This window comes from Barbus barbus (assembly GCF_936440315.1).
Source record: "Barbus barbus genome assembly, chromosome: 12".
Lineage (NCBI taxonomy): Eukaryota > Metazoa > Chordata > Actinopteri > Cypriniformes > Cyprinidae > Barbus > Barbus barbus.
In genome coordinates, this window is record NC_136740.1 from 23038834 (window position 1) to 23058128 (window position 19295).

Genomic DNA, 19295 nt, shown 5'->3' on the forward strand with positions numbered 1-19295 from the left:
TAATTCTTGATAACTGTTGCATTAACTTTGATTTGCTATATTTTACTTGTTTTTTTCTACAAACAATTCCTGACCAAATATAACTTTCATATGGCTCAAACACATGATATGTTTTATTTATTTTTATGTCTTCAAGACTGTAAAGAACATAGTTTTTTAAAGTTCTGGCCTATGTGCTTTTTAGCCAGCAAGCTTAAACATAATAGAAGAAAAGAAACCGATAATGGTTGTGCTGCCCCCATGTGGTTGATAAAAGTAGTGAACCAGCAGTTTACAAAAATAGTAGAAATCAGCTCAAAGTCTTAATGTTTTTGTTCTTTTTGAACAAAAAGACAGTGGAGGGCGTTTAAAATTCAGAAAGTATAAAGTAAAATTTGAGATCTAATTAGTTTAAAACACTAATTTGTGTCATCCATTTTTGTAATAAAATAAAATACAGTATGCATTCTATCAAAACAAACCAGACAACATTAAACTAAAGTCTGAGGGAAAGTCATGAAAAAAGACAACTAACAGAAGAAAAGCTCCATATTTTTAATTGAAGCTTACAGTATAACGCTGTCAACGTATGCACTCTACAATATTGTATAAAAGTACAAACAACAATGTAAACATCAACACGATATAAAATACAGGCGGAGTATATAATAGCACTACGTAGCAGTAGGTGCGGTCATACTAGACTTCCTGTCATATGCATTTGAACACATGAATGCATGTTCACTAAGAAGTCTAGTGCTTTGCTTTGAAGCTAATTGGTATGACAAAAAGACATCTGACCAACGGAGGAACTAAATGTCACACACTGACCTTTTGGACCAATGCAATGCAAAGAATAATAATTTTAACACTGTATTGTCTGCAGTGGAGCAGATAATATAACATTATGAATGCATTGTTATTTGTCAATTACAATAGATTCAAACAGATGGTAGAGAGTGACATCATATCCTGTTGACCATATTTGTTCTCAAGTAATTTTGCATGCTCTTAAGTCTAGTGTGACCGCATCTTAACTCCTAAATGTGTTGTGTATAAAGCGTGGAGGGTGAGTAATGGTCTCTGTGGTGTCTGGCCAGAGTGATTTCCAGCATAATGGGGGAGGTCTAGTGTTTATCTGCAGTTAATTGAAGAAAATCAGTCTTGTATAAAAAAGCCATACAAAACACCCTTATTGATGTAGGGTGAAAAATATGCAATTAAATGTATGTCGTACAAATCAAGGCCCAAAAACGGCCTTTATACTGTCCACTTCACTGCTTCAGTCAAGTCCAAACATGTGAAATGTTCTGATACACAACCATAAGTGTAACGTGAGAACAACCGCAAGGATATCATAAAAACGGATTATAACAGTGCTATAATTAATAACAGAATGCATCAAAACCTGGAGGAACGGACTATCAAACAAAATGACAGGTAAAAGAGATGGGCGGAGCTTGAAAGCTTGCCGACACCTGCTACAGTACTGGGGGACACAAATATCCTAGCATGCCATGTATCTTGAAATGTGCTTGGGAGGGGTAAAGGTCGAAACCCATTCAAGTGCCATAAAAGTCAACGGCCCTGTTTCAGTCTGTCAATGTGGAAGGTGAGTTTAAGGGCAGGACCCAACTTCAGCCCCATGTATTTCATCATGACGTCACTGCGGAGCAGGAGGAGAGCTTTGCCGTCAATTTCCTGCAAAAGAAGTGTATCACCCCGACAAGACAATGTTTAGCATTTTATTGCACAAACAATAAGACAGAGCATCTTTCATGTGTAAAAAGATGCTGGACATAAAATCTACATCCCCCAAAATGTTTTCTCATGACTGCTGGAACTTTGTCAGAGGCTAAGATTCATCTTTAAATGAATGAAATCGATCATCGATGCTTTACTATCACGTAAGCATGCCATGTCAAACAAAACAAGACTGCGTTCATTCAACAGATTAAATCTTTTACGATCCCTGAAAAGGCTTGGATGGTAAAATAACTATAAAAAAAATTGCAGTGTGCTTCAAGCTCAAGTCTTCAGCTGTCTTTTTAGGGCATCCTCCAGTGTGAAGGGCTTGTGAAAACACTAAAGAGACAATAATAATAATAATAAAATAATTCAGTTTCACAATAATTCAATCTCTCTCTCTGTTTAGACTTGCACAAATTAAATTAATACCCTATGTTCCTACAGAACACCCCCCCCAAACCAAAACAAAAAAACTAAACTCAGAATAAATTATGTATTTCCAGTGGTGTAATGTAACAAAGTAATAATACTACATTACAGTACTTCAGTATTTTTTGGGAGTATCTGTACTTTACTTTTTTATATTTCAGCCTACTTTTACATAATTAAAATGTATACTTTTACTACGATACATTTCCCCGAAGCATAGTCAGAAGTCAGAACACAGACTGCTGGAAAATAGGATTGATGAATCAGTGGTCTGGCGCTTGCAAGTTAAGCCTAAAAACACCTTTGCTCATGTGCAAACAAGTGCGTGCACATGGATGATTCATTTTCCACTCAAGTCGAGTCTGGTGTGCGCGATATACAGTATATCTTCTGCGATAATATGGTAAGTGTTGTTGTAATGAGGTGCGATCTGACATTATCAAGTAGGCTATATCACCAAATCACACACAGAGTGCAGCACGTTGATTTACTAGTGTATTAAAACTCAAAATTCCAGGCATTCTTAATTGTAGACGGAAAAAATGCTTCTGTATGCTTTTTATATTTATATCATTTAATATAGTTAACAATCTATATCACACAAAGAGTACCGTTTTAATGCAGATATCAGCATGATAACACATTTAATAATCATTTTATACAAGTTCAGTAATGCAATAAGTGACTTACATTTTAGACATAATACTGCTTGTTTTTGCTCAATTTCGCCAACGAAAAAAGTTCCAAACAAAGATCACAACACTGTTTTGCATCTCTAAATAATGGACGGTGTTTACTCATTGAATGAATCAGCTTTTTGAATGAATCGGTTGATAAAAATGATTCAGTGATTCACTCATTAACAGTCAAATGTTTTTTTCAGAATTTTTTTTCAGGCTTTCCATTAATTCAAATATCAGTATTCAACGTTTTATGTTAAAAACAAAACATTAGGCCTATTTATGCATCTATAACTGCAGTTTAAATGCATCCATATCCCCTCTGAGATACATTAAACTGTATAAACACATCTAAATGCTATTTCAGAGGCAGATTCCAGAAATGTTTTCTTATGTTGGAATGAAAGACACTAAGTACCGAATGAAGTGCTTCTTATTCTTACCCAAGAATACAAAATGGAAGAAAGAGTTAAAACTTAACACAATCTTGCTACTCAAGCTGTGTATGAACATTTTTTGTATATATTTATTTGCTTCTTTTCCATTTTGCATTTACTTGTACTTAAGTACATTTAAGATTAAAAAAATATTTTTCGTACTTAAGTGCAATAAATATCACATACTTTAAGACTTTTACTCAAGTAATATTCTAAACGGTGACTTCAACTTCTACCAAAGTCATTTTCTGGTAAGATATCTGTACTTTTACTTAAGTATGGCTTTCAGGTACTTTATACACCACTGTGTATTTCTGATTCATTTACTTAGCTAAACTGACTGGGGCACACATTCAACTAGGACTTAATACTGCTTATCAGCAAAACAATAAAATACTAGACATGTTTTAATCAATATTATTAGAGGTCAAGTTATAATGGATTTCACTCATACAATAATGTGTTTAAAGAAAGGCAATAAACAGATTATAATGCGGATACGATCACAATCTATATAATGAATGTGTTAATGTTCTTTGCCTTTCCATCTGAATCCTTCAAGATGTCAAAATAGTTTTTTCATGAAAACAAAATACCAATAATAACCAGAAAAACTATGTATGCATGATGTTGGACTTGAATATAAACATGCCACATGTAGTGTATGAAATACACTGATAATTCATTAGCATTATCTCATAAGTAATTGCTTGGCATAAATACATTGTATTTATTTACTGCAAAAGTTTCTGGAAACACAATCCAGCAGAAAGCATTGCATTTGACTTTGAACATGCAGTGCTCATATTAATTAACTTAAATTATCGCCTTTTTAAGTTGGCTGTATACCAATTGTTGTTTTTCCATCCCATTACTTTTTATGGCTTTAAATTTGGTCAAACTTTAATGAAAATTTAAAAGTCCAAGTTTTAATGGACCATGTATTCCTCACTTACATGTTTGCGGAAGAGGTCTGCGTGGGGTCCGAGCTGAGGGTCAATGTCTCTGATGAACTGCATAACATCCTCCACCGTCCACAGGTTGGGGTCTTGTCCACTGGGTCGCAGGCTTTCCCTCGAGCTCAGGAAACGCTCTGAACCTGGGCGGCAATCAAGACATATCAGTAAAAAAAGTTTGTGAGTTTTGTAAGTTGTTCATTTAATGCGTTCATGATTTATAGTGAGATTTACAGTGGGGTCGAAAAGTCTACAACGCAAATGAAACATTTTCCATTTGACATCTATTATTACAAATTTTTTCATTACAAATGATATTAAAAGCATCACAATTTTGACTGAAATTGAAAAATGACTGAATTGCTTTTGCTTTAACAAGCAGTTCATGAACTCCACAAGCCTGTATAAAACATCCAGGACATCTGACCTTTTGTACAAAGGAGTCAATGTCACAAATCTGCTTTGATTAGTAACCAGGGGTGCAAACTCGTCAGGAGTGAAAAAGGTGACCAACTAAACTCCCCAGAATTTTTTTTTATCTGAAAACAAGACAATTTTGAATTGTCTAGAAAATGCTTCTTGATTTAAGATTTTATTTATATATTTGGACTAGAAACAAGACAAAAACTCTAAGTAGGAAAGCATTTTTTGCAGTGCACCATTCAAGGATAAACACCTTTATATGGTTAAACTTAGTCAGGGGAAATAAACCACTGTAAATCTTCATTTCAGCACGCAAATGTTTGAAGCAGCTGACGGGCTAAACGTGAGGTGTTTCTCCGTCTAGAAACAGGCTGTTACAGGCTGACACCTAGCTATGACAGCGCTGCCTGACTTGAGCTGAGTGATACTAATATGTACATTAAATGGTGTGCTTTAATTGTAGGTTGAACAGTTCTCAAATCGACTTAATGTCAGAGTAATGGCTTACTGATATGTGAGACAAATGTTAAGGTCAAGACTGAGGAGCATTTTTGCAAAGGGTATGCATTCCGTCCGATGCATTCCGTCCGAAAAATGGACAGTTGCCTGCACCCCTGAGAAATATTTCCTAGAAATGACTGAGGCTAGTTTGAGAAATATTTCCTAGAAATGACTGAGGCTAGTTTGAGAAATATTTCCTAGAAATATTTCTACAAATTTTCAGGTTTAAATTAGATTTGAAATCATGATTTTCAATGTGGTTTTGTGGATATGACAACTGATCTTCAACGATGGGCTAGTTTGCGTACCTGTTGAGCCCAGACGATGTAGTTTCCCCGGTGAGCTGCTAGTTTGAGAAAGGGAACGCATTGCCAAGCCATGTCCAGGTGACAAGTGTGTTTTCTCCAGCACCTCCGAGCTGCCTACCCCATTCTCCATCAGGAAGGGCTCTGATCAAACACAATGATACAAAAACACTTACAAAGAGCGCCAATAGAGAGAGGAGTTCACTAATTAAATGCTGTTTTAGCAGTGGAACAGTGTGAAATACCTTCTGAGGAGAGACGGTGGTTTTTAGATATTTTGTGCAGTACAGAGTTGCTGTTGAAGGCGTCATGTTGGAGGAATCTCTTAGTGCCCCGACCGGGTCCAGAATTCAGACTTTCTACAAAGTTTCTCCTTTCTACAACACACACGAGGCTCTCTTTTAATTTCTATACAATAGTAAGATCAAAGAATGCAATGGTATACAACGATAAGATCAAAGAAAATATAGTAATGAGTAGGGATGGGTATCGTTAAGGTTTTAACGGTATTACTACTCTTATCGATACTGCTTATCGATCCGGTACTTTAACGGTATTCTTATCGGTACTTTTTGTTTTACTTTGTTTCTTTGTTCATATTCTTACAGTATCTTATCTTATGTATATAAAACACTAAAAATGCCTGCACTTCATCAATTTGTAAATGCACCAGTGTGCAGGTATTTTTAGTGTTTTATATACATAAAATAAGATACAGTAACAACATGAACAAAGAAACAAAGTAAAACAAACTGACAAATACAATAAAACAAACACACAAACGAAATGAAATAAACAGTGCTTCCATTTTTCCATGAAGGTCTACTAATATTAATGTTCAGGTAAGTAATAGTTACAAAAGTAATCAAATGTAAATGAGCACTGCATAGTTTTCACTGTATGTACTGATAGATGTATGTTTATTAAAGCTATAACGTTGTTCAGATTAAGAGCTGTGGGTGATTTTCTCTTTGCATTTTGTTCTTTGATTAACATTGATGGCTCAAGCTCCAGTCTGACACTTTAAGACAATATACTGACACGCATCGGATGACACGCAACTGTTCTCGTCCACTTAAAACATAAAAGTGAAGACTCTCATAACCGGCCATTTTGACACATTGTGTGTGTATTTTTTGGCATATTTTTGTGTGTTATTTCGACGCGCCCGAAGCTCAAAGTGTGCTTGTCCGTTTTGGAGCACGCCGCCGCGCAGGCACACGCGCGCACACACATTTCAGCCTGGGGAACCGCAGATTGTACTTTCAACGTTTTACTATCAAATATGTCCTGCAATGTAGCAACAGTAAAGACGGCATTTTATAACAATCACTGATTGAGCTGATTCAGATGTTAAGTTTTGATTCGGAGGAACGAATCCGCGCCGCTATGAAGGGAAGGGAGTTGTGCTAGAAGAAATGCGGCTATAATCCTTGGAAGCCAAAATCGAAAAAAAAAAATACTTAGCTTAATATAACAGCCACAGGCCTAAAGTGTGAGCAGATGTTTGAATAGTTGGTTCTCTCTTCTATCATAATTAAACAGGACTTTCATGTTGCGTGTGCTGAAGCTCCGCGTGAGCGCGATCAGGCTTCTGAATTGGGCATAACAAAAATGCATCATAGACAAATGTTTGAATATTATTGCACATAAAAACAGCTGGCGACATATATATAGAGAGAGAGAGAGAGAGAGAGAGAGACCAATAAATGTATGTGTGTTTTCTTAATTTCTCCAATACCGACAGAAGTACCGATAACGTCAGAGCTTATCGATACTCCGGTCTTTCATAATTTAGCCCCGAGACCGATTTAATACCGAGTTTCGGTACCCATCCCTAGTAATGAGCCACAGCAGATGTATTTGCACACATGAGCGCTGACCCGTGTAAGTCCGGCTGTCATAGTGAAGTCCTCCCACAAGGACGGGCTGACTACCGAACAATGGGTCGCAGTGCAGGTTATGACAGAGTTTCTCCAGGAAGCGCAGCACATACGTCACACTGTTCACTGCCGGCAGTGTAAGAGTGTGGTGCTGCTGCTCAAAATAGGCTGTAAAAGTCAAATGGGCAAAGTTCAGTGGTCACTGTTAATCTATAATCGTTAAACTAAGGGCTGCAAGATTAATTGAAATTAAACTGAATTTATAAGACAATTTGCAATATGGCTTAGTGCGATTATCAAATTATAAAGCCTGCAACTGAATTAAATAAATATAAGTGCTGTGTGTTTCAGAGTGAATCACGTCACTGTTCCCATAAATATTAGTACTGTAAAATAATTATTTTATCTTAAATAGCACATTTTCTACAGTGAAATACTACAATAGAGAAGTTTCATTTTGTAATAATTATTCATTAATTAATAATGAAATCACAAAATTGTTGGACAAGCTGTGCAAATCTATAAAACACAGCAAATCAGCATATCAAAATCTATTTGTAATTGCAGGAAAATTTTGAGTCTCCTAGTTCATTTCTATTAGCTTTGTGGTTCTGTGCATTCTGACCTGATATGAGCTCTTCTCCATGGCCTGGTTTGAGGCAGGAAAAGACTGAGCTCTGGTTATGTGCACAATCAACACAGGCTTGAACACACTGCTGCAGCACAGAAGAAGCTCGGCCTGGCCCAAAGTGATCTGGCAGTGACTGGATACGCCGTGCATCCAGATGGGGACCCACTTTCCCGTACTTATTCAGGTACACACATACTGACACAAAAATAATTGCAGGGATGTTGTAAGCAAAGGCGATGCATAAGGAATGAAATATTCATTTATTTAGAAAAAGATCTGAGACACTTGCAGTACCTGTAGGGGCCTGTAAGGCAGCGCTGGGAATGGTGGCGTTGTCCAGCGGAACTGAGCTGGTGTCTGGTTCTGGAGTGCTACTGCTTGGGGAGGTGGGCATAGGGTTGGGTCCCAATCGGGGTTTTCTCTATATACAAATAATCATGGTCAGGAGGAATCTATATAAATAATGATGCTGTCTTATAATTATCACTTTGATTTCGCCTAAAGAGTTGCACCTTGCTGCCGGGTTTGGGGCCTCTCTTTTTTGGGATCTTAATGGGATCTGTTGGGTTCTGCTGCACTTTCGGGGGCCAGTTGGCTGGCAGTTTGCCTCTGGGTTTGCTGATAGGTCTACCAGGACCTCCGATTGTTCCTTCAAGCCACGCTGTCCTCTTGGCCCAGCTTAGCTAGAAGACAACATAAATATACAAAACACATTCAAACTACCATTTAAAGTATTTTGGTAGCAATACCATACATTAAAAATAGTGCTGTCAATCGATTTAAGCAATTAACTAATTAATCGCACATTTTTTCTGATATTAATTGCAATTAAACCCACCTAACATTAAAGTTTTTAAATACTTTTAAATTGCAATAATTTCACATTCAATCTTCAAATTAATGTAGAAACCACATAAAGACAGTATATATTTAATATTTGTTTAATGGCATCTTTTTTTTTTATGACGGAAGGCGAACACTACTTTTTTTTGTTGTTTTTTTATAATTTATATTTTAATATTTAACCATTGACTATGGCTATTCAACATTACATTATAATTAAGAGCTATTAGTTTTAACATTTTTTAGACTTTAAAAAATAACTTCTAATTTACAGTCATGGCCAAAAATATCGGCACCCTTGGTAAATATGATCAAAAAAGGCTGTTAAAATTAATCTGCATTGTTAATCATTTATTTAAAAAAAAAAAAAAAAAAAAAAAAAAACAATCACAAAAATCTAACCTTTCATTGGATAATAATAATTTAAATTGGGGGGAAATCTCATTATGAAATAAAGGGTTTTCTCAAATAGACGTTGGACACAATTATTGGCACCCTTAGAAATTCTTATGAGTAAAATATCTCTGAAGTATATTCCCATTCATATTCACAATTTTAAGCACTCCAGGGTGATTATGGCTTCCTGCTGCACAGAAATATAAATAGGAGGGAAAACAAAGCCCAAATTCCCTTAATCATCCATCACAATGAGAAAAACCAAAGAATATATTTCTGATGTGCAGCAAAAGATAATTGAGCTTCACAAATTAGTGAAGTGGCTTTAAGAAAAGAGCTAGAGCAGTAAAAAATTCCCATTTCCACCATCAGGGCAATAATTAAGAATTTCCAATCAACATAAAATGTTACGAAACTGTCTGGAAGAGGACGTGTGTCTATATCGTCCTAATGCACGGTGAGAAGGAGAGTTTGAGTAGCTAAAGAGTCTCCAAGGACCACAGCTGGAGAATTGCAGAAAATAGTTGAGTCTCGGGGTCAGAAAACCTTAAAGAAAATTGTCAAAACAGCCCCTACATCACCACATGTTGTCCAGGAGGGTTTCAAGAAAAATTCTCCTAGTTCATCCAAAAACAAACTCCGGCATATTCAGTTATCAGACACGACTGGAACTTCAAATGGGACTGGCTTCTATGGTCAGATGAAACTAAAAAATGAGCTTTTTAGCAGCAAACACTCAAGATGGGTTTGGTGCACACAAGGATAAAAAGTACCCCATGTGTACAATGAAATATACTGCTGTATTTTTTTATTTTGTGGGCCTATATTTCTGCTGGAGGTCCTGGACATCTTGTTTAGACAATCAAATCAAATACCAACAGATAAAAAAAATCAATAAGTGACTGACTCTTGTTAGAAATCTTATAATAGGCCATGTTTGGCTCTTCCAACCGGACAATAATCCAAACACAAACCTCAAAAACAACACAAAAATGGGTCACTGAGCATAAAACCAAGCTTATGCTATGGCCATTCTAGTCCTCTGACCTGAACCCTGTAGAAAATGAGTGGGGTGATTCTGGATGAAGGAATGGTCTCTGATCTCTTGTCAGGTGTTCTTTAAACTCATCAGGCATTATAGGAGAAAATTTAGAGCTGTTAAACTGGCAAATGGAGGTTTCAAAAAGTATTGAATAAAAGGGTGCCGTTAACTGTGGCCAATATGTATTAGAGAAAAACATGTATTTCATAATGATATTTCCCTCCCATTTTAAATTCTTATTAGCCAATGAAAGGTTAGATTTTTGTGAATTTGTAAAATAAAAGATCAAAAGGATTAACAATGCAGATTAATTTTCACAGCGTTCTTTGATCATATTTACCAAGGGTGCCGATATTTTTGGCCATGACTGTAAGTGAACTTAAAAAAATCTTCACATATACCCATTATAATAAATGTCTTATTTACCTGTGCCCTTCAGCAAGAAGGAAATATACAGAAATAGAATAAAGTTATCAAACACTAAATTCTAAATTAAACATAGATGAATCATTAGAGCTACAAAAGTTATTGATTTCCTCTTTGTTCTTTGATTAACAGACATGACAGTGGCTGGGTTATTAGGTTATTTGGCTGCTGTTACTTTAAGAGCCGCCGCTGCTAAACATGATGCGGATCTGACACGCATGCTTGTAGGTTAATTCGCGCTTTAATATGAAATGGTACAGGCTGCAGCGCACGCCGCTGTATTTGTGCATGCAAGTGAAGAGCATGTGCTATGAGCACAGTATAATGGCTGACAGGACAGGAAAATTTGTTTTTACTGACATATGGCCTGACAACATCTCATCTGACCGCAGTTCACTGATGTTCTGCTGAAGCTCCCTCGTCACCTGTACCGCTTCCACGCTCGTTTGACTAGCACCTGTCGCTGAGACGAAGTTGAGTGCGCTTCTGAAAAGTCTCCTGTTTGATGTGGTTGTAAAGATGTTCTGCGTTTAAATAAACGCAATTCTTGTCGAGAAAAAAAAAAAGAGACAGAAGCAGCAGCTGTGAGTGGGGTGGCCAACTTTAGCTCCGCCCCTGCATTAAATATTTTTAACACCGTTAAACTGACAGCACTAATAAAAAAAATGACCTTACTGTTGAGCCCGAAAAACAGATAAAAACTAATGGATAGGTTACTGTCAACATTACTTCTATATATCATTCCCGCAAAGCATATTTAGTGTGTTTTTAACCGTTCAAGTCATATAAAGCTGCAAAAATAACTTCGTTCAATACTGCCACGTGTCTTCACGTGTGCTCGCATAATGCAAAATGAGTTCTCTTTCACTGCTGATTGCGTTTCATCAGTTTAAAATTCCTTGTTTTTAAACAACAATGTTTAAATTCTACTGGTCAATCATGTCTACATCGCCCACCCTTTGTTTTTGCATTTAAAAATGTGAGATTAAGAGTAGTGGAATGAAAAAAAAGTCTACGTCTAATGAAATCCTTTTTTTCTTAAATCTTCAATGCTGGGTTTTTAGAACGCATGTCAACTGTGAGATGTGAGCGCAACGGTTAAAAGCATCCGTGTAGTGCATGTTTACAATGGAAAAGCAGTAGAATGCAAAAACGTGTTTTGTTTGAACTTTGCATGACGGAAACCCAGGTATCAAATCCCTAAGAAAGGGCGCAATAGGACATCCCTGATGTAACCTAGCCAGAAAATGATTTCTGAGCAATTCTGGGGATTGTCAGCCTTCATTTTTTAAAAGAATTTTAATGATTGAGCTGATCATATACAATGTATAGAATAGTATGTTCCTCAGGTCGGTATATTTTATTTATAAATTTCACAGTAAAATTAAGAACCTAATGACTCCCATGCTATTGATTGTGATGACTCTACGTAAATACAGTTATACCTTGCTCCCTGGTTTGGGGCCTCGTTTCTTCGGGATTTTAATAGATTCCAGTTCCTTTCCAGGCTGACTTGTCTGGGAGCCAAGTGTTCCTTTCTGACTCCAGGGCCCAGACAGTTTGGTTTTCTTGCGGCCAGGCTTACGTTTCTTCTGGGGTGGGGGTCTGCCTGGTGTAGGTGGCATGCCTGTTCCCTCTATGCCACCCTCTGGTAGGGCACTAAGTGCACCTAGTGCCTTTGGTAACCCGACTGCAAAAAATAAATAAATAAATAACTTAAAAAAAAAAGGGAAAGAAAATATAGCTTACATAGGGCAAAATACCACAACATGCAGCGACAAACATAGAAGCAGAAGACCAGAAAGGCAGGCTTTGTGTGCAGAGCTGACCCATTTTTCTTTGAGCCATCTCAACAAAGAAATTAGTTGTGTTACACATTTTTGGTGCTAGTGGCCTCTGAAGTGCTACAAAGATGAAAAGAAAATGCGAGAAAGAGAGCACAAGAAAAGAGGAAGAGAAGAGAGAGTATGAAAGACAGCGAGAGAAAGAGATCCACAAATGTGAATTAAACTGAGATTTTTAAGAACAAAAAGAGCTAGAAAGAATGAAAATTTGTAAACTTTGAACATTTGAATGCATTGAACATTTATAACAAAAAAAAAAACCTAGATTGAGCCAAAAAGACCAGAAGAATCAAATGATCAATTTAAATAAAAAAACAGCAAACACAAACAAACACTTCAGAGCTTTACGGACCTGTTAGTGAGGCCAGGATTGCAGTTTGTACTCATCCAACTCAGAGAAATGAAGACTGTTCGATCTCACTGAACGAGGGTCTGCTCTTGATCTTGCAGTGCATGTCAATTTGTGGCATCTTACTCTCTCAGTCAATTCACTTCCTTCCTGCCCCTTAGTTTCGATCTGCACTCTAAAGTCTTAAAGTCTCCGGATAATGACACAACGACTGTCTTTCTAGTACTGTTAACCCTGAAAGTACAGTGGAGTTTGCTTTGGCTCTTTCCCAGACTGATACGTTCACACATTTTCCCAGTTTCCTTCAAACAAAGACTCACAAATAAAACACCATAACAACTCGCTTACCCCGACTAGCTGTGAAGTTTAGTGTGTGTTTAAAGGGCCTGACAAGGCTCGCCTTCCTCTGCCAAATGCGCTGGCCTTGCGTTGTCTCTTTAACCCTCTTTTCTCATCCCACTCAAACAGTCACACCGGCTCTTTAATGCGAGGCCTGCTATTGGGCACAGGGTTTGCAGCAGTGCCAGCTGGGTGGATTCCAACTCCTTGTAAACCAAAACTCCAATGTTCTCTCTGATAAAATGCCTTTATTGCTTAAAGGAATAGTTCACCCAAAAACAAAAAGACATCATTTACTCACCTTCATGTCATTCTAAACTTCTTTAGCTGAATTATCCCTTTTTATTTGTGTTATTACCTCTATATTTTACATTTCTCTGCCTAGGCTATTTTTTGTCTCTTCATTGTTTTGTTTATTCATTCTCTATTTCTGTGGTGTCACATTTGCATTGTTAAAGTAACATCTTCTATATCCCAATTAATTAAAGATACCTGGCTAATGTAAGTTTTGATAGATACTCAGTTGCTCTGGTATAAAAAGATCCACCATGAACATACATGTACATAAATTTAAATTGCATAAAGTGCTTTTCCATTATGTTCCCGAGTCAACTTAATAACACACCTCTCATTTACAATTGGTACAACTCTCTAACTCAAAATTTGGGGTAAGATTTTTATTTTATTTTTTAATTTCCCACAAGCTGCATTTGTTTGATCATACAGTAACTTTATGAAATATTAACAAAAAAACTGTTTTCTATTAAACCTAAATTTAATTTATTCCTGTGATGGCAAAGCTGAATTTTCACCAGCATTACTCAAGTCTTTGATCCTCAGTGTCACATGATCCTTTAGAAATCATTATATGATGCTTATTTACTGCTCAAAATTATTATTTATTATTATCAATGTTGAAAACAGTTGTGCTGTATTTTTATGTGATTCTGATCTTTCATGAACTTACTGACCCCAAACATTTGAACAGTAGTGTATTAGCACTGGCCTCTTTATTTCATGTCTTCCATTCTTGTACATCTCACCTCCATCATTCCCTGTGCATGAATGCCAATGTAAACTTGTCAGAATGAGAAAATCTGAATTCATACTGAGTAATCCACACCTTTAGTGCCTGGCGGCTGCAGGTTGTCTCCTGTGAGCGCGCACCAGCCGACTGGGAAGATGTCTCTGGAATCGTAGCGGCAGTAGTAATCAAAAGCGCCCCGCCAGCCATCGAAGGTGATCTGAACATCCACGCCCCGCAGCGCGCCCACTGTGGCAGGACAGATGAAGTGAGGATTCTTCCTGTCCACTGCCTCCAGCTTCATCCCCACCTGAAAACAGTTTTGCTCTGGGGCAGGTGGTTCTTGCTGTAGGTCCAAAGAGATGAAGGCAAAAGTAAGTGAAACATATGAGGCAAAAAGTAAAGAGGAAAGGCAAACTTATACACTTTGCTTATTTTAGCGTCAAATGTCCAGAACATGCCAATTACATTGAATTCGACCTTTAATTATTGTTTGTGCTTGTTTGTGTTAGATACCTTGTGAAAGATTCGGGCTGGAGCCATTTCTGCTCCGTTGAGTGTTTTTAATAAGAACATGGGCCATGATGATGCGTTCAAACGAAACCCTAGAGAAGAACACAGAACATTCACAATCAATTGTCACTTTAATTTTATCAAAGCACATTTTTACAATAGCAAAGATGTTGCTAATTACCTGTGTTGAAAGATGAGACAGTGATTTAACTAAAAAATTGTTTGTATCATTGAAAATATGCAAAGTAATATACTATAGCTAAATTTAGGAGATCATATCATATCAAGACAAACTAATGGTCTAAATTACAACAAAGTTGAGTAATGTGTTGTCTTTCTCACCAAGTGGCGGCTGCAGCATGCCTCCGTTCTTCTCGCAATTCCCAATGGGCTGGATTTCTGAGGAGTCCACCAGGCGCCAGAAATCATTCTTGTTGTCGCTACCGTCCAGCCGCAGGCGGAGGCGGGAGCCCGTCAGGCCCACCACAGTAGCGATGCAGGTAGATGTAGTGTTTCTGGGATCCTGAGCTTCCAACTTCATGCCAGCCTTAAACTCATTAACCGGAGGGGTTGTGCTCTGAGAATAAGAATTTGCCATTAGTTATGGCATTTATAAACGGTTCATAATAATAACGTGTTCCACATTTGCATGTGTGGGTGAAAAGACTCACCTGTCTGAAGCAGTGAGAAGGAGCAGCGGCTGCTCCTGTCTCTTTTAGGTACTTCTCCCAACTGAAATGCCCTTAAAAAAAGGTAAAAATGTCAGCATCAAATGACTCTTAGGATTCTGTCTTCATCTCAAATTAGCAAACCTGTGTAATAAAATGATGGTTAACAAATGAGATATAATCTAGACCTGAGTAGTTACCAAAAATGACTACTGAAACATTTAAGAGATAACTAATTCTTCCCTAACTACTTACAGATGTACATTACTACAATGCTAAAGGTATCCCCGTTAAGGTATCAGACTCAAAGTAACTATTTAAGTGTAGTGAGCTTGATACCTTGGTACTGTGATGGGACACGAGAAGGGCGACCACTGCGAGCGTGCTTGATTCGTTTGCCATCTTTCCACTCAATAGCTGCTGGGAGAGGAGCAGACTTCAATATTACTACATTCATTATTAAACCTGAATCATAAGTCAGAATACATCCCCTAATAACAGTTAAAACCTTCATTATCAAAATTATAACACAATTGTTGAATATCCTCCTAAACAGCTGGTTATGCCTAAAGTGAACATAAACTGTCAGAAGAAAATCAGATGTGATTTTATATCAATGTATTAGATCAGTGCATTAAGTTAGCGTAATATACCTACTACTGTCTGTATGCTTGATGTTAATGTCAATAACAAAAAAATAAAACCCTCACTACTCTTGACTAAATATATTTTGTCATTTAACTTATACAGTGACATCTGTGTCATCTGAAAAACTTAAAAAGCACTGCTTATATTTTATATAAAATAAATAAGATATTTGTTCTATTGTATTTATTGCTATTGCTTGTCATTTGCTTATTTTTCTGTTTAATTGTTTTTAAAAATATGTGTACTTTATATTACTTAGGCTAGCATATTTTTCTGGGTATCAAAATTCGCATAGAGCAATTTCACTGGTATCTAAAATGTTGGTGTAACAACCATATTTTTTATAATACATGTGTCAAAAACCACAAAACAATATTTTTTAATTAGAACGATTAATTATAGATTAATAGATTTAATATCAATTGCAGATTTATAAATTATATTAATGTGTCAGAGAATATCTCAAGTAATCATAGTAACAATGTGACAGATTTATTATTTACATCTGTCTGAAAAAAAGAAAAACTTCTAGTAAAAAGTAAATTAATTTCTATGTAATAATCAAATAAGACTCACCTTTCTGTGGTACAGGTTTCTTCATGATCCAGCTTATTCCAACCTCTCTGCAAAAGTCAAACACAAAACTGAGATTTTAAAGCCGTTTCTTCCATCAGTGTCTGTTTTAGGTGGTTGTCCTGCTCAGCTGTCACGGGTCTCTCATTCTTTACATGCTGAACCGTTAACCACGAACCCCTGCCAGCTGTATTCCCCAAAGGACAATAACATGGACATCGATAAGAAAAGGTAACGTTAATTCTTCTTGCACAAATTGAATACTTCACCATTTTCCTGCCTAGAATGACTCAGGGGTCGTTGGGTCAGCCGCTTAACAAGCAGCAATGACTCAAAAGGTCAATGTGAAGTGGCAAACAACAAGAGACAGTCGGAACCCATCATATTTAACTGAAGAACATAACAAAATAATTGTAAGAAAACAATAACACCAACGCAAACATCCCGCACCGTTTTCCAGCAGTTAATAAAATCTGAACAAGTTATTCTTCTCGCGTGCATGTGATCGTTTCTGTTTTCATACAGCCCTCGTTTATGCATAATTAATGAATACAACTAACTGTATGTGTACAGATACCTCAAAAGATGGCTCCCTGTCTCCCAGTTTTCCAGTTCTCTGTTCAAAAGCAGAGCGCCTTTGAGCGCCAAACACACAGTCCCTCCCTCTCCATAAATGACAGCGCAGTAGTGGCGGGGATTTGATTCATCTCAGTGATTCGAATCATTTGAATCAGTTCATTAACAAAAGATCCATTCGAGCGGCAGGAAAGCAGCTACGCGCTTGAATATGAGTCAGGTACTACGAGTCGATTCACTTAAAAGATTCATTCACATTCACAAGCCAAACACCACTACAGCCTCATGTCACTGGGACGGTACAGTCTTCCGACTCGACAACTCTAACAAAAGCGTATTATTTATTATTTTGTACATTTAAAATCATGTCAAACTCTCCAGGGACGATTTATGTGCATTTATCGATATAAATCAATAAACTTTTAAGGACACAGCACAAAAATCACCACACTCTCTCAAATCCACATCAAATATACTGCCATGCTTCGTATAGTATTTCGCAACTTCATATTTCTTTACTCTATACTGACCTTGATCATAAGAAACTTATACTTATTTGGGTTTCTGCTATTTATAAGGCAACACTTCACCTCCAATGCTTATACAACAAGCATTAGCTAAAGGCTAATCTCTAGCAACTCCCTGAGTCACTTTTTATGTTTTTTCCTCTACATTTAACAAAACTAAAGTTATAAAGTGATGCAATAATTGCTAGGCAATTATTACGGACGGTAGGAAGGGGACTGTTTACCTTGCGGAGGAAGGTTTTTGTGTGATTTCTCAAGTGTGAGGGTTAGTGTTTATCCGCCATGTTTTTAGTGCGCGTGTAGTCTTGTGCGCGTGTGTCAGTAGAGGGGAGGGGCTGCACGCGACGATGCTATCAAATGGGCCAAGAAGGCAACAACTAGTTATCTATTCTGTAGTGCAAGTTTGTTCACTGGAATAAACACTAAACGAGTTGTTTCGTTTCTTTTATTTATCTGAACAGGTTAACAATAGCTAAAAAATAATCATGCAGAAATCCTGACCAATGAATTGCATACTAAATATAACATAAAATAAAATTATTAAAACGTTATCTAATGCTGCAATAAATAAATAAAGTACAGTGAAGTGTATATCATGTATTTCTGGTCATTTTGCATAAAAAACACCGTGTTTATATTTTGTACTCATTTTTCATTACGCTTATATGTTGACTGCTATTAGGACAAAAGGATCTACAGCCACATCAAATGTAGCTGCTAACTGACCTAAAGAGTGTATAGAGGAATCTACTCTGAAGAGAATATAATCAGCAGATAGCATATTTGAACAGTGTCAGCTAGCCTTCGCAAGTCTCTGGCAACTGTTTTAGCATGATGACATCAACCATCTCTCTAAAACACAATGAATGCTGAATCGATGCTTGTCAGTTGCCTTTACGTTAACGGGCATTGCGCAGGCAAACAATCGAATGCAGAACTTTTATAACAATCAACCAATGGTGGCATAAAGACCGCCTTCTCTGATGCTTGATAGACACCCTCTCATTAGCATGTTGAGCTGAGGAAAAATAAATACGGAACTACATTCAAAAATGAATAAACATTTGATGGAGGGGGAAAAAAAACTTATTTCCCCCAACATTCGTTTAATTTATTTAATTATTTATTTTCTCGCACATTTAATTATTTATATATTTATTTATACGGGAATATGTGGATTTATATATTTATTTATGTATTTATTTGCACATTTATTTATTTATTTATCTATTTATGTATTATTTTGTGGATTTATTTATGTATTTATTTATTTATTTGCGTATTTATTTATTTATTGTTTTTGCAGGTTTAGTCCTCCATAGTTTAGTCCTCCATAGTTATGAGATAAAAAAAGAACAGATATTTTTAATCACTATTTTGTGTGAAAGGAGAACGTGTTTTTTTAATATATTTTCCTTTGTTTTGAAAGCCACATTAAAACATTAATTTTATATTTATTTTAGGTTATTTTACTAAGCTTTTTTTCTTTTTCCAGATTAAAATAAGAAAATGAGTTATAATAATTATTGCATCTTTAAAACTATGATTATCTAA

General features: G+C 36.5%; 1 protein-coding gene across 3 annotated transcripts; it reads right to left on the reverse strand.

The window, feature by feature from the left end:
* Window positions 1-511: 511 nt before the first annotated feature.
* Window positions 512-18064, reverse strand: LOC306878176 (polycomb protein SCMH1-like). Of its 3 annotated transcripts, none has more exons than XM_079430356.1 (16): window positions 17966-18064; window positions 16642-16688; window positions 15757-15837; window positions 15421-15491; window positions 15092-15326; window positions 14753-14841; window positions 14336-14582; window positions 12126-12370; window positions 8486-8656; window positions 8268-8394; window positions 7968-8168; window positions 7343-7510; window positions 5705-5836; window positions 5463-5603; window positions 4231-4373; window positions 512-1680 (listed from the first exon to the last, which is right to left on the reverse strand). In XM_079430356.1, exons 2-16 carry the CDS (start codon window positions 16664-16666, stop codon window positions 1558-1560), a joined length of 2199 nt encoding a protein of 732 aa, XP_079286482.1. In that variant the 5' UTR covers window positions 16667-16688; window positions 17966-18064; the 3' UTR covers window positions 512-1557. The 3 variants fall into 3 exon arrangements, with proteins under 3 accessions (XP_079286482.1, XP_079286483.1, XP_079286484.1); XM_079430357.1 differs by having other exon boundaries at window positions 15757-15834; window positions 17966-18058; XM_079430358.1 differs by having other exon boundaries at window positions 15757-15834; window positions 17216-18047.
* Window positions 18065-19295: the final 1231 nt, after the last annotated feature.

Bases quoted from the DNA above. Each gene is read 5' to 3' on its own strand.
- LOC306878176 (XM_079430356.1), bottom strand. From the start codon at position 16,666: ATGAAGAAACCTGTACCACAGAAAG. The intron at 15,327-15,420 runs GTGAGTCTTTTC...TCTTATTCTCAG, and splicing joins CTTCTCACTGCTTCAGACAG to AGCACAACCCCTCCGGTTAA. The intron at 7,511-7,967 runs GTCAGAATGCAC...TGACTTTTACAG, and splicing joins TGGAGAAGAGCTCATATCAG to CCTATTTTGAGCAGCAGCAC.